This window comes from Ochotona curzoniae, unplaced genomic scaffold (assembly GCF_017591425.1).
Source record: "Ochotona curzoniae isolate NIBS_2020 unplaced genomic scaffold, NIBS_Ocur_1.0 scaffold_2587, whole genome shotgun sequence".
In the NCBI taxonomy this organism is placed as follows: domain Eukaryota; kingdom Metazoa; phylum Chordata; class Mammalia; order Lagomorpha; family Ochotonidae; genus Ochotona; species Ochotona curzoniae.
The window spans coordinates 4,542,665-4,558,121 of NW_024467096.1; the positions used below are offsets into that span (position 1 = coordinate 4,542,665).

The following is a 15,457-nucleotide window of genomic DNA, read 5'->3' on the forward strand; positions in this document are numbered from 1 at the left end:
GTCTTTAGTCAGTCTCCCACACATGTCCCTCCAGGAGTCTGCCCTCATCCAGGCCTGGCATAGACAGACACCTTAGGAGGAACAGGTTGCAGCCGGCCTCAGGATCCGAGCCTTCCCTCATCTGAGACGGTGTCCCCAGAATGTTACAGTAAAACTCTCTTAAGAAAAAGAGTAAATGGGGTGAGTGTTTGGCTTAGTAGGTAGAATGACACTCAAGACGGCTGCAGATCAGTGCCTAGGTTCAAGTCTTGGCTCTGCTTCCAACTCTAGCTTCCTGCTAATGTGTATCCTGGAAGCAGGATATTCAAATCCTTGGTCACTGCCACCCAGAAGGACAACCAGACTAAGTTCTGAGTTCCTGCTTTGTCCTGCCAGGCTCTGGCTGCTGGAGCATCTGAGCAGCAAATCAGCACATGGAGGTTCTGTCTCTCTGCCTTTCAAATAAAATAAAAACAAAAATAAAATAACTGATTTTTAAAAATAAAAAGTAAAAATGCATTTTTGTTGCCTCTGAGAATGACATTTAGTGGGTTATACTTGCATTGGTTGTTTAGCAGACTCTAATGATAAAACTTGAGAAACTGAAGAGAACTTTAGAAAGAGGTCTTAGGTAAGCTGAAAAACTCATGGCTATGAAGACTGTGTATGCCCAACGAACTCCCTTCTGTCTACTTTTTCTATTACTTGAAATACTTCTAATTAAAGACACATACTTATGAAACACGCCCAGGCAGGGACTTGGACAAGGAAGGACTGTAAAGGGATGAAGCTGGCACACATGAACTTCCTTTTAGCAGAAAAACCGTAAAAGAAAAAAAAAAAACACTGCACCACACAATGGAGAAAAATACTTGTAGCACATATAACTGATAACAGACATCCAGAATATAGAATCTCTGCAATGTATTTATAAGAAAGACAGACACTCACTCTTCAAAAAAAAAAAAGTAAAAGGTTTAAACAAGTAAATCTTACGAGAGAATAGCTGTTAAAACATTAAAAGGATACTGAATCTCATTAGTCATTAAAGAAGCTTGAATTAAAATCACAATGACAAACAACAGTGTGGTAAACATTTTTAAATCTGATAACATCAAGCAGTGACAAAAACATATGATGGGAAATCTTATCTCCTGCTTGACAGAAGTACAAGTTAGACTATTTTGGGAAAAAGGACGGAGCAACAAGAAAGTGGAGAGCTATCTATCTCCTGATTTGGCAATTCTACTAAACAGATTGATAGTCTGGAGAGGTTCTGCACAGGCACCAGAACTGGTGCCAAGCAGACATCACCTTGGCCATCACAGTCCCAAATAGCACACACAGATGTGGATGTGACACAAACCTGGTGGTGAGTGAAGAAAGACTGCCATAAGGGAATCTCTGGTCTCACTCACGGGTCAGAAATAGACGACAGTGAACTATCCTATTTAGAGATGCAGGTGCAGGAAGTCAACCAACAATCAAACTCTGGGTCCTTGGTCACCTCTAACACTGCCCTTGAACTAAAAGGGGTCTTACATCTTCATTTTTTTCTATTTATCTGAAAGAGTAAGAGAGGGAGAGACAGAGATCTTCCATTTGTTGGTTCACTCCCCAGATGAGCACGATGTTGGCCCAGTGTTGCCTTAGGTGGAAGCTGTGGGTGATAGGGGTCCAAGCATATAGACCATCTTTCGTTGCTTTTTCTAGGTCAATAGCAGGGAACTGAATTGGAAGTTGGAGGAGCCAGAACAGTGTGCCAAATGGGACACAGGTATAACAGGTAGTAGCTTTACCCACTATGCCATGATGCTGGCCATTGGTTTTATAATTTTTTGTTTAAGATTTATTTATTTTTATTGGAAAGTCAGATATACAGAGAGGAGGAGAGACAAAGAGCAAGATCTTCTATCTGATGACTCACTCCCCAATTGACCACAATAGCCTGTGCTGCACCGATCCAAAGCTAGGAGTCAGGAACTTCTTACATGTCTCCCAAACAGGTGCAAGGTCTCAAGGCCCTAGGCCATCCTTGACTGCTTTCCCAGGCCACAAGCAGGGAGCTGGATAGGAAGTAGGGCTGCCGGGATTAGAACCAGCACCCATATGAGATCCTGATGCATTCAAGGTGAGGACGTTAGCCTCTAGGCTATTGTGCCAGGCCTGGTTTTATAATTTTTAAACGCATGGGGGAGGGAGGGTGTGCTGAAAGGACATTTGGTACAATTCAGATTTATGTCCATGAGAAAAGAACTAGGACTTGTCCATGGCTATCTGTGCACTACACTAGCAGAGCTGAGGGTTGTAGGCAATCCCGTTTGGTCCATAATGCCTACTACAAGCCTGACCCTTTTCTGGAAAAACAAAACAATCGCACCAACTGCTTGAGTAAAAACACAAAGAAAGCCAGGGATTGGCTATCACAGACTAATAAAAGTGTTGATCACTTGAGAACAAAGAATTCTGGCCCAGGACAGGGAAGTAGAGGGTGACCTCAGGGCTGGCAGTGACCCTGGGGAGAGGTTCTAGACAGTTATTCTTAAAATTGCTCATACTGGCATTTTCCCCTTTTTTTGTATCAAATATATATTAGAACATACTGTCTTTTTGATTCTTCCCTATTAAAAAAGTGAGCTAATAAAATTTAATCATATGTAAAGAAGCTTTGAAAAATAAAGTTCTAAAGCTAAAAGACAGATGTCTAATCAGAAAAAATATCTGAAATATGTATCACAAAAAATTACTCTTCCTGGGGAGGGACTGATTGGTTAATCCACCACCTGCAAGTGCCGGCATCTCATATGGGTGCCAGTTTGTGTTCCAGCTGCTCCACTTCCCATCCAGCTCCCAGCTTATGGTCTGGGAAAGCAGCTGAGGATAGCCCAAAGTCTTGGATCCCTGCTGGGGAAGGGAAGAAGTTCAGCTCAGCTTAGCTCCAATCATTGTGACCATTCAGGGCAGTGAACCAGAGGATGGAAGATTTTTTTGTCTCTCCTTCTCTCTGTAAACTTTGCCTTTCCCATGAAAACAGACAAATCTTTTTTAAAAAAATACTCTTCTTAATAAAGAAGTGCTCTCAGCAAATGAAAATGAGCAATAATCATGGAAATGTCATAAATAGCTCTCTAAAACATTCAGCTTCATTTAATGTAAGCATAATGCAAATCTCAATATTCTAAGATGTCATTGCTCACTATACGATTAGTAAAACTTGACATTTGACAATTAGCAAAGAGACAAGTTGCTTGCTAATGCTGTATTTGCTGCCCAGAACAAGTATGCACATGAATGCTTCACTTCTAAACGTTTACACTTATAAGCAAGCAAAACAACCTGCTCTGGGTGCAGATGGTGGTGTTAAAACTACGACAAAGACTTAATGTTACCAGCTGATGGAGTATAAGGGTGAAGTCTCGAGCTAATTACAAGTACTGTGGCCAGGGGATGGGGCCAGTGGGAAGTCCCTGGTTCAACAGGGGTGTGCTCTCTGAGGGTAGTTCTGGAGACAGTTCTGAGTTATTTTGAGTCCAAACTCAGACTAGCTTTAGTCTTGCCCCTTTCTGGCTCATCCTGTGATTGTACCTCTGCAGCTTCCACAACAAACTCCAACTAGAGACCAGCGGAGCCGTCTGATTTTCAACCTGTCAGCTGAAATGAAACTTCTTTCTCCCTGAAGAAGCTTCTCTTGGGAACTTAATCCATGTAAAGCAGACACAACTTCCTCAAATAGGATCTATCTTCCTTCCTTGGCAAATACGCCTGACACGATCATGATGGGGAAGGTCAGGTTCATGTTGAGGATATTTGCACTCCTCCTTTGTCAGCAAACACGCATGCAGAGCCTGCAGCTGGGCACCCACCCCCTTCCTCTCTCAGATCACAGCAAGGGGGTCTCACACTCACAGGTGGGCTCTTGGCCCTACAGAGGGCTGTGGGTCATGTGAAAGAGGAAGTCGTGGGTCATGTGAAAGAGGAAGTCTAGGGTCCAGCTGACTGGAAAGTGTTCTGGAAGGTGGGACATGAGCACAGTCCTGGGAAGCAGGCTCTTCAGGTGCAGCTCGCTTGGTGTCCCTGGCTATGGGAAAACGAGCCCTCTCCCACATGTTGGTAAAAATACAAAACGATATGATCTACTAGCCATGAATTCACACTTTGATCCAGCAATCTCACTCATAAAAAGCCATCTGATAAACACGTCCATGTGCATATATCCAGGGGTACTCACAGCACCACAACACCTGAGGTGACTCCCTGCAGCACCTTTTCCTGGAAGTCACGCAGGTGTGAATCTGTGGGGAACTAAATAATCAGATCACAGGAGAACCACACGATGGAAAAACAAAGAGTGCATTCTCTCCGCCTTTGCATGAAAAGATCATTTTAGGCACTCGGGCCTCCTAAAATAAACGAAGTGAAATAAAAATCCACACACAGAAGACAGGAGAGATAACAGTGCCTGCCCCTCCCCAGCTCAGGTTGATGGAGGACAAGGAAGAGGCAAGCATGGTTTGCTCACGAAAGGCTAGGAACCTGAGTGGCTGGCAGAAGGCCTCTGCGGACCCTAGCAAGCTACTGGGAAGCAGGATTCTCAGATTCTGTTTCTCTCTTGTCATCCTCTCGGTTGTCAGAAGGTCCTTAGGGCTGCACCCCCCACCCTTTCTCATCCAAGCCACACAGAGGCAGTTACGGTTTAGGGCCTGACAGCAGAGAGCTCAGAGGCCAGGGATGTGGCGAAATCATCCAACAGCAATTCCTGAGGACAAGATGAGACTTGCGAGTTGGCTCCCTCCCTAACCAAAGGAATCTTCCATGCCAAAACTGGAGGCTGGGAACCAGCAAGGTCTCCCATGTGCTCCCCAAGTTGCACATTAGCAGGAAGCTGGAGTTGGAAGTATGGCCAGGACTCAAACTCATGTATTCTGATGTGGTATGCGGGCTGCTAACCTGCAACTTAACCACTAAGCCTAATGTATTTTTATCGGGAGCCAGGGCCCTCCTGTTCCTGATGCTCGAGTGCAAGTTGCTGCTGGGCCTGGCTGGCTAACCCTGTGCTGGGGGCACAGGGTGCTATAGACATTTAAGGTGATTCATCTAACTGACCCCAGCCCAAAGCAGGCCACAAGATGAGGCTGGAAGAAATCACTGCATTCCCATCTGTCTCATGTGGCAGAGCTGTGCAAGGACTCTTATCAGAACAACTAAAGCATGTGTGTGCCAACAAGTGGGTTCATGGGAAAACGTGTGTTTCTCACCCCTTGGCCCAGGCAGGCAAGCGCCGGAATCACCTTCTCCTGGGCAATGCACTGCAGGATCCGGGGAGCTCCGTAGAGCCCCCCCATGCAGGAGGCCAGAGATGAGATGTACAAGCCCAGCAGGAACAGGAAGCCCACTAGGGACACCTAAGGGAGAAACAGCTGCATTAACCCAATGCCAGGACCTTTCCACTGCCCCCACGCCACCCAGCTGACTGCAGCAGAGCCCCCAACCCCAGGGTCACCCTCTGGGGTAGAGTCTTTCCCACATCCCCCCGTCTGCCCCCGACAGACACTGCACTCCTCTGCCCCAGGTCAGTCCACCGTCACATCTGGCAGGGACTACACCGTTTCTCAAGGTCAGCAGGCATCAGACTCATCCGCAGGATTTGGGGAAGTTTCTGGGCGTCACCCAGAGTTTCTGTTTCAAGTGTTAAGAATCCGGATTGCCAACAGGCTTCCCGATGATCTTGGTGTTGATGGGTTGGGGACCATCCTTGGAAATCCACTGTCCAAACACAGTGTTAACGGCCTCCTCCTGCCTCTACGCTGTTCCCCACTCTGCATCACCCCAAAGCTCTGCCACAGTGACCCATCTAAACTCAAATCTGACCAGAGTGCCCTGTGGCAAACAGGGCAGCAGTTCCCACAAGGCCCATGATCATGTTAACTCCACAATTAGCACACTGGGGCTTTGGTCAGCATGATTTCTCTGCCTACTGGAACTCTCTATCCACCCACTCCCCTCTATCTACTGTCAGTCTACTAAACTCCTAAGTGTGCCTTGGGGCTCAGCATAAACCTCACCTCCTCCATGAGGCCACCTCCAGTTCCTCTTCCTCAGGGCTCTGTGCACCTCAGGCAGAGGTGGGGACAGCACCCTGTGGTGACTCAGCCTAGTTTGCTGTGTCTAATTCAGAAAGATACATGCTGAGGGGCTCAATGGGACCTCTCACCTTGGCCTGCAAGGTGTCTGCAGACAAGGTCAGAGAGGGCGAGTAGATTAGAACCATTCCTCTGTGTCTCTGGCCACCCATCTGAAGCCCCCACGCCAGCCTGAAATGGACCTCCCCTGTGCTCAGGCAAGGCTCTCTGCTCTCCTGGTTGTTGGCAGTGCCCCCACGCACTGTACTTGAATCCAGTGGCCAAGTGCCTTTGCCCAGCTCTTACAGAGAGGTCAGATTTAATGTCCAGCTTTGCCACCCTTCTTGCTGGAAGCTGACCTTGTCCCATATTTTCTTCCCTTGCTTCAGCAATGCCCCTGGATCCCTGTCACTGAGCCACACTGAACATAAGCCATGGCTGGATCTCCTTTCTGGCTCTTAAGTTACCCCTGGAATAACTTGGCTGAATCCTGCATCATGATTCTTGCTCAGGAAAAAGCACCTTGCTCCCTTTAAAAAAACAAAACCAAAGAAAAAAGAGGTATGTTTGTAGGATACTGGAGACTGGCAGAATCATTGAGAAATCATTTTAGGTTCAGAAAAAGGCAGAAGACACACCTGGACTTCAACGGGGACAATGTGATCTGGATGCTACCAACAGCCATGCAGAGGAATTCTCAACATTTAAAAATCACCTATATTTTATTTTAAAGACAAAGAAACCCTCAGAGAGAGCTTCCACCCTCTGGTTCCCTCCCCGTGGACCACCAGAGTCTGGAACTTGATCTAAGTCTCCTAAATGGGTGGAGATGGCACCTGCTGACTCCCAGGATGCACATGAGCGGAGGCTGTAGCAGACAGTAGAGGAGCTGGGACTCAAACCAGGCACAAAGAAGCGGGGGAATGGATGGTGTCGTAACTGCTGTACCCAGAGCCCACCTCTCACCATCGCTATCCCTGCCTCATTCATTCTAATTGAAGCATCTGATGACTCAGTCTGGGTCAAGTGCCCTTCCAGGGCTGCAAAGGGACAGGCAGGAGAGGGTCTGTTCCTTCCAGCTGTTGGGATATTAAATGAAGGCACTTCAAGATTGTACATAATGTGGGTTAGCCTGCCATGGTCAGGGATGACAAAGGCTTGATGGACAAAAGCTCAAGCCTTCTACAGAGCCCGTCTTCTCTTTAATTCACTGGGGGGTTGCTCTTCCCTATAGAAATGCAGCCTCTCATTCTTAATCCCGCATAAACTCACTCGTCTCAGTTCTTCACTGACCTTTTATTACTTGAGAGGCACTGTGGGCTCCTGTTATCTTTTACCCTGCGGGATGGTTCATTAGCTCCTGCTTATCTTGCCAGAACACCAGGTGCTTCTTAAATGCAGATCTGTATCAAGCATCTTGGCACCTGCCTCACAGCACCTGACACACAGTTTGGGCTAACGGGACTCAGGAGCTAACTAGCCTTCACAACTTTGCTGTGATCTGTACCCTGAAAGTCTGACAAGCTGCTGAATCCACTGGCCCCATGATCAATCCTTGAGGCATTCTGAGATGCAATCTCTCATTTATTATCTGGCTTCCTGTCTTCTCCACCAGTTCATGCTATGTGAACTGTTTTGTGTGTGTGTGTGTGTGTGTGTTTGTTTTTTGTTTTGTTTTGTTAAAAAAAAAAACAGACTCCATGATGAAATTTTATCATTTGCTTTTGGAAAACTTAGCTCTGTGTGTCTCTACTCTAGCTCCAGGTAAGAATCACCCCAGGCCTTCTGAACAGATTCGTCTGGAGCAGGACACAGAAGCTGTTGAGTTTTCAGAAGCCCCAGGTGAGCGCGATGTGCAGCCAGGACCGGGAGCCCTGAGCAGAGCACAGCACACCCACTGCGCCTCCCTCCACTGCCCTGCTCAAGCATTCCGCAGGAGTGTCAGGCACGGAACTCCCTGCAGAAACTCCACTCTACAGTATAAGAGTACTGTAAAAAATTCTTTTTCAGGAAAAATAGAATTTAAATGATTTTTTTAGATTCAAAACCATGCTGAATCCTATCTGTAGTTTTTGCATAATGTTCTTGTCCACAAATGCTTTAAAGACTCCTTGTATTTGTGATAAATTGTCATTTGAAGTCTCTATTTACAGAATGGGAATGAGCCTGCCCAATCCGGTGTCCTTCTAGAAGGCTGGCTTCAGGAATAGAGCGAGCACACGATGTGGTCACTTCATCCTGGGTACACTCTGGGATTCCACCAGAACACCTGGAGATGAGGCTCCAGTATGGCTGTCCTGTTATGATGACTTATTTATGTCTACTTTGTCAACTGTATTTAGATGACAAATTCACTTTCTACATTTTTCTTTTGGGAGAAAAGGCATGGAGAGAAGAGAGATCTTCCATTTACTGATTCACCCCTCCAAATGCCAGCAATAACTAGTACCAGGCCAGACCAAAGCCAGGAGCCCAGAACTCCACCTGGTGCTCCCGCGTCAGTAGCAGGGACCCATGTTCATGAGCCATCACACCTAGCTACTGCCCAGGGTGTGCAGCAACAGGAAGCTGGATTGGAAGCAGATCTGGGACTCAAATCCAGGCACTCTCATATGGGATGTGAGTATTTTAACTCTTAAACATAAGGCTGCTATGTAGTCTATTTTCTGAAAAATAAAATGTTGGATCTCATGTCTGGATAAATTATAAAAACTCTATAGCCCCTCTTACCTGCTTGAATGCTGTCTCTTCCTTCCCATTTATCAGTGACCCATGCATCTAGGAAGCACTCACTGGGACAGGTCAGTCTCCTGGCACGGGGTTGGGGTGATGGAGGTGCTGGGAACGGAGCTAGATGCCACAGGCACAACAGTAAGCCATGCAGCTTGGCTACCAGCCCTTACAGAGCTAAACCACATTCTCTACTTGTGCTGAGCGCAGGCTCATGCAATGTGCCAGTGGAGGTGGAGGTACAAAGTTCTTTAGGCAGATGAGTATTAACATTTAAAAAAAAAATGGCCCTCTTTTGTTATATACCTATGTGTTCCATCACAAAAAAAAAAATGACTATCTTTTTGGGGCTAGTGTTGTAGTGCAGCTGATTGGGTCACCACTGCAACACTAGCAACCCACATGGGCACCTGTTCAAGTCCCAGCTGCTCCACTTCCCATCCAGCTCCCTGCTAATGCACCTGGGGAAGCAGCAGCAGATGGCCCACGTCCTTCGGCTCCAGCACCCATGTGGGAGACACAGAAGAAACTTAAGGCTGGCTTTGGACTGGCACAGCTTTGGCTGTTACAGTCATTTGGGGAATGAACCATCACACGGAAGATCTCTATCTCTCCCCTGCCTCTCTGCAACGCTGTCTTTCAAACACATGAATCTTAAAAATCAAAAGGTAAGTGTACACATATTTTCCCAGGATATATGTAAGTGTTCCATAAACCTTTAAGAACCCATGCATGGATTTCATGATCCATTGTCTGTGACCTTTTCAGAGTACCCTTCAGACTCTGGGGGTCCTTTCCTACTTAGTTTGTTCTTATTTTGCTACTATGCAAGCTTCATGGCTTCCAAGGCAATTGATCTTTTTGATCATCTTTTTCATGTATGCAATTATATCTTAAGATATTTAACCTACTTAATTTCATCTCTATGGAAACTATTCTTCACACAATTCATGTCTCTATCACTGAATAATATTGAGATAAAATGTTGGCTTTTTTAAGTCAATTAAACATGGCAGATTCATGCAACCAAAAGTGTCCGTAAAAGAAACATCTGTCAATGTGCCGCCATTAAGAGTATGGAGAGGAGCTGAAACACAGTAAACACCTACTGTGTGACAAATAGTGTGTGTACACAGGTCTCTCAGGGCTCTTACAGTCTACTAAAAAAATGGTTTAAGAAAGCAGAACATGGGCCCGGTGCTGTGGCCTAGCAGCTAAAGTCGTTACTTTGAACATGCCAGGATCCCATATGGGTGCTGGTTGTAGTCCCAGCAGTTCCAATTCCCATCCAGCTCCCTGTTTATGGCCTGGGAGAGTGGTCGAGGATGGCCCAGAGCCTTGGGACCCTGCACCCACGTAGGAAACCTGGAAGAGCTCCTGGCTCCTGGGTTCGGATCAGCACGCCACCGGTCATAGCAGTCACTTGGGAATGAATCATCGGATGGAGGATCTTCTTCTCTGTCTCTCCTCTCTGTATACCTGACTTTGCAATAAATAAAAATAAATAAACCTTTTTTTTAAAAAAAAAAAAAAAAGCAGAACATTGCTGAGACCAACACTCAAGAACTGGGAAAGGACAGAACCAGACTAGAGAAGCTGCAGGAGACCTGGAGATGGAGCAGCTGGCCATCAGGAGAAAGCAGGGCAGGGCGGCCTGCAGTCATCCAAGAGTGGTCCGGCAGAAAGGCCCGGGGAGAGAGAGAGAGGTGTGGGAGCCAGCACTCAGGGGGCAGTCAGGGGAGAGGCCGCTCTGTGTCCCATGGCAAAACTCACAGCCCCAAAACAGATGCAGCTGGTTTCTTCAGGACCCGGGAAAGCTCCATGAGGGGCCCAGAACTGAGGCCTAGCTGCATGGCTTGTGAAAACCATACCAGGATGGTAGACTGGGTCCAGTGGCCAGGCAGGAATTCTGGCCTGGCACTCTAGCTTCTCTCTGTTGCAGCCTCCTCGTTCTCCGGGCCCTGTTAGTCAAGTTGCCCATGGCCCAATTGACTAAGTATAATTTCTGCTCCTGCTGCCAAGGCAGAACCAAGAAGGGACATTTAGGATAGTGAGAAAAGAAGAAAAGTTCTGGAGGAAAGGTGTTTTCTGGAGATCCTGTTATGGAGGAGTTTGTAGCGGGAGGGACACTAGACATGAAGACGCTGCTGTTTTGGGTCCTACCGTGATTGGTTCCTTCACTTGCTGTCCCCGCCCTTGTTTGCCACTGGAAGCTCAGACTAGTAGCTTGCTAGTAGACTTCCTAGTCATTTATTTCAAGGAAATGACATCATCCTCCCCCTAAATTAAACCTCCATCTTTTATCCTGGTGTGTGTATGCGTGTCCACACACTACGGATGGGTCTGACTGGACAAATGCCTCCAACTGGCCAAGGGCGGGCCTGCTATCTCTTGTTTGGGGTAGGCAGCATTCCCGTGTCCAGGTTCTGGGTTTCACCCTTGGGGACTCTGCTGGGCCACCTCAGAGATGCCCCTGGCCTTCTCTGGACACAAGGATGCCTGCCTTCCTACAGTTCCATTCGGAAGGTCGCCCATGAAGGGGAGGAGAGGAGAGAGGAGCTCTGGGGACCTTCCATGCAGACCAGGATCGCTGATGCTTTGAAAGGACCTCACGGAAGGAAGCTGCTCCGAAGGCAGCAGTTTCAGAAGATGGAGCCAGCCAGCCGCGGGCGAGCTGAGAACAAATTGCCATCAGTTCTTCCTAGTCAAACGATCCTTCTCACTTCAGCGGCCCTTGGAGGCCTCTGATTCTTCTAATGCAGTTAAGCTTTTCATTCTACAATTGGAGAAAAGGCCCGAGGGGAGATGAAACTCCAGACAGAAGTGCGCATGTGGATACAAACACGGAAATGGATTTCTTCCTGCAGAGCAAGCCTCACCACCTGGGGTCAGCTCTGGGACAACCCGCCAGCTCCCCCTTATCAAAGCCTGCTTTCAAGCTGCTGCCATGACGCTTGAAAAGCAAACATCACTTTTACATGGGTGTCTACATGGCTTAAAAGGAGTCTTGCATTGTTAATGTGAAAACCATGTTCAAATGTATTTTTTTTTTATTGGAAAGTCAGATTTTAGAGAGGAGGAAAGACAGATCTGTTCAATGATTTGCTCCCCAAGTGGCTGCAACGGCCAGAGCTGAGCCGATCTGAAGCCAGGAGCCAGGAGCTTCTTCCAGGTCTCCCACACGGATGCAGGGTCCCAAGGCTTTGAGCCATCCTCTACTGTTTTCCCAGGCTACAACCAGGGAGCTAGCTGGGAAGTGGGGCCACTGGGAGATGAACTGGTGCCCATTTGTGATCCTGGCGCATATAAGGCAAGCACTTTAGCCACCAGGCTACCACGCTGTACCCCAAATGTATTTCTTAAAAGTGAATTCAGACAGGGGCAATTGCTGCAGACACCTGTATCTCATATCCAGTGAGTGCTGGTTTGAGTCCTGGCACCACTCTCCAGATTCCAGCTTTCTGCTAATGTGCAACCTGCCAGGTGGATGACGAATCTAGGGCTTAGGCCCCTGCCACCTGCATGGGACAACCTGGATGGAGTTCGACTCCTGGTTTAGAAGGAGCCTGGCCCGGTCCTCACTGTTGCTGACATTTGGGGAGTGAACCAGCAGTCAGAAAAATCTCTTCCTCTCTTTCAAATGAATAGAGGCAGTTAGATAAAAATAATTTTAAAAAATCAATTCCGGGCCCGGCGCGGTGGCGCAGTGGTTAAGGTCCTCGCCTTGCACGCCCGGGATCCCATATGGGTGCCGGTTCTATCCCGGCAGCCCCGCTTCCCTTCCAGCTCCCTGCCTGTGGCCCAGGAAAGCAGTCGAGGACAGCCCAAGGCTTTGGGACCCTGCACCTGCGTGGGAGACCCGGAAGAGGCTCCTGGCTTCGGGAAGAGGCTCCTGGCTTCGGATCGGCATAGCATCGACCGTTGCGCTCACTTGGGGAGTGAATCATCGGACGGAAGATCTTCCTCTCTGTCTCTCCTCTCTGTATATCTGCCTTTCAATAAAAATAATAAAATCTTTAAAAAAAAATCCATTCCAAGTTTCCTGCCCCATATTTTCCTGCTCTGTACAGCCTAACCCCAGCTCAACACTGCACTGTCCTCTAAAGCACAGGCAGCAAGGCTCAGCTGCAGCCCTGGCAGATGGTGGCAGGGCAGGGGGCTCCCTGGCGCCCACCAGAGACCTGTAGTTGGCTGGGGAGGGGATTCCTCTTCTCTGATGGGAATTTCAAGGCTAGTTTTCCTCCAGGAACCTAAGGGAAGGAGTTTTTGGGGATTTCCAGAAAAACACTTGGAAATGTTATTCCTGGAGCTTCAAGCAATGCCAAATCAATGTCCTCGCCATCACTGACCTCCAGCCCGCTCAGGGGGGGCCAGAGAACACAAAGACTTCACTTATCCTCCCCCTGCAGGATGCGCGTCCCAGAACAAAGGTGCTACAGCTCGTCCTTGGGATTCTTAGGGAGGCCAGAGAGGTCAGGGCTGTCAGGCACGGGCAGGCCCCCTCTCCTGCGCACTCTCTGCCAGGCCCTCACCCTGGTGTTTGGCTCCTCTGTCTCGCTCTGCTCCACCCCCCCCCCCCCTTCACGGGTCCTCAGCCTCCTCTTTCCTTGGCTTCTTGTGATCAGTACTTTCTGACTTGGGCAGAAAGTATAGAAATCGGTCAAACGAAGGCATTGGGGTCAGCATAATGGCACAGCACATGAAGCTGCTGCCTGCGATGCTGGTCCCCGCTGGGCACTGGTTTGAATCTGACTGTTCCACATCCAGTCCAGCTACCTGTTAAGGTACCCGGCAAAGAAAGGCAAGAGGGGCTAAGAGTTTAAGCCCCTGTAACTCACATGGGAGACCTGGACAGAGTTTCTGATTCTTGACTTCAGCTTAGCTCAGCCCAGGGCCATTGTAGCCTTTGGGGAGTAAACCAGCAGATGGAAGATCTCTCTCCCTATTCCATCTTGTTCTGTGGTTCTTCCTTTCAAATAAAGAAATAAATCTTAAAAAAAAAAAAAAGAAAAAAAAAAGATGAAACAAAAACCCACAAAAGTCATAGTGCTTGTGAGCTGGGGATTTGGTTGACCACATCCTGGTTTCTATGATGGAGCCATCCTCAGGCTCTAGCCTGTTTCCCTGGGTACTGGGACCTGTCCCTAGGCTGCTATAAACAGAAGCTGCATGCTTTCCTTCAGTCCTGAGCTCAAAACACAGGGACTCCCAGATGGACAGCAATGGGAAGGCAGCCTTAGAGCAATGGGAGCGGACAAGCCAGCCAGTGGGTGAGCCTTTTGGGCAGCGCAGAACTCACGTACCTTTTCAGCTATCAGGAAGTCATAGCGAAGAGCCTCGCGGGTACAGACTGCGCCAAGCAGCAGGACGAAGACAACATACAGAAACCACCTGCAAGATGCAAGAGGAGAGCAGAGCTGCCACGGCCTCACCCAAGCCCATCCCAACCCACACCACATCACCTCTAGTTTTTCATGGGGACAAGCCCTGAAACGGAAGAGAAAGACCAATCACCAGGGCTGCTCATCCCAGCTGGCCTGGGCCTGGGGGTGTGGATGGGGGCTTTTTCTACTATTTCTCTTTTAGCATAGTTCATACCAAAAAGGGGGGCAGGAAACGCAATGCTGCTTTGTTTCTTTCTTATATTAGAAGAGGAAAAACACACAACATGTCAGGGGTGGAGGACACAGGAGGCCAGGCTGCCTCTGTGCTGTGCAGGGTTCACCCGCAGCCTCTGCTGAGCAGAGAAAGAAGTCAATGACCTTGTGGGCCTCTACTTCTAGATAACAGAAAGGAAAGCAAAAATGTGAAAAGCCACCGTGGGCTGGCTCTGTCCCCAGGATGCCCAGGAATCTTGACCAAGCACATTGACCCTTGGGACCACTTGTGACCTTCTTGGTGGCAGTTGGGGGCTGGGGGGCGGCAAAGGTTCTTCCTAGAGACTCCCAGCAATTACCAAAAAAAAAAAAAAAATCAAGACAGTTCCCATGTAGAAGCTGCTTTCTTTTCATTCTTCTGCAAACTCAACAGCAACTTCTGCGGTCTTCACTTCCCTTCATTACAATTGCTGTATTTTGCACACAACAGCCTGGTGTGAATGCTGGCTGCTTGCAACACTTGCTGTGCAGTAAACCAACAGCAGACTCTGCACCTATGATGGAGATATATTAATGCCCTGAACACTGCCACAGTTGGCACTGGCGTTGAGGCACAGTGGGCTAAATCGCCACTTGCGAGGCCCACGTTCCAAATGCGAGTACAAGTCTGGGCTACTCTGCTTTGCATCTGGTAGCTCCCCAATAACATAGCTGGTAAAGCAGCAGCAACGGATAACCCCAGTACCCGCGATCCTACCCAGATGGAATTCTGGACTTCCTGTTGTAGTCACTTGGGAAGTGAACCACAAGATGGAATCTCTGACTCTCTCTAGCTCTGTGTCACTCTACTTTTCAAGCATAAATAGATAAATGCCTAAACAATGTAACAGTTAAAATAACTTCTTATACTTCCCAACCCCCGTCATGTCTAGGATCTCACATTGCCTTTTCCCGCCCTCCCAGTCAGGGGCAGTAAAACTCCTTGTGCCACAGAGAGATCAGAAGATTCTAGAGGACCAGAAACAGACCCAA

At 48.1% G+C, this 15,457-nt stretch overlaps 1 protein-coding gene across 2 annotated transcripts in view; it reads right to left on the reverse strand.

Annotated features, from left to right (window-relative positions):
- SLC12A8 (solute carrier family 12 member 8) overlaps window positions 1-15,457 on the reverse strand; it is a 122,179-nt gene that overhangs the window by 27,917 nt on the left and 78,805 nt on the right. The window contains exons 6-7 of one of the 2 annotated variants that reach the window (XM_041002823.1): window positions 14,132-14,219; window positions 5,235-5,381 (exon numbers count right to left, since the gene is read on the reverse strand). In XM_041002823.1, coding sequence (XP_040858757.1) covers window positions 5,235-5,381; window positions 14,132-14,219 — 235 coding nt within the window. The remainder of the gene's footprint in view (window positions 1-5,234; window positions 5,382-14,131; window positions 14,220-15,457) is intronic. The other variant, XM_041002822.1, reaches the window with a different exon arrangement.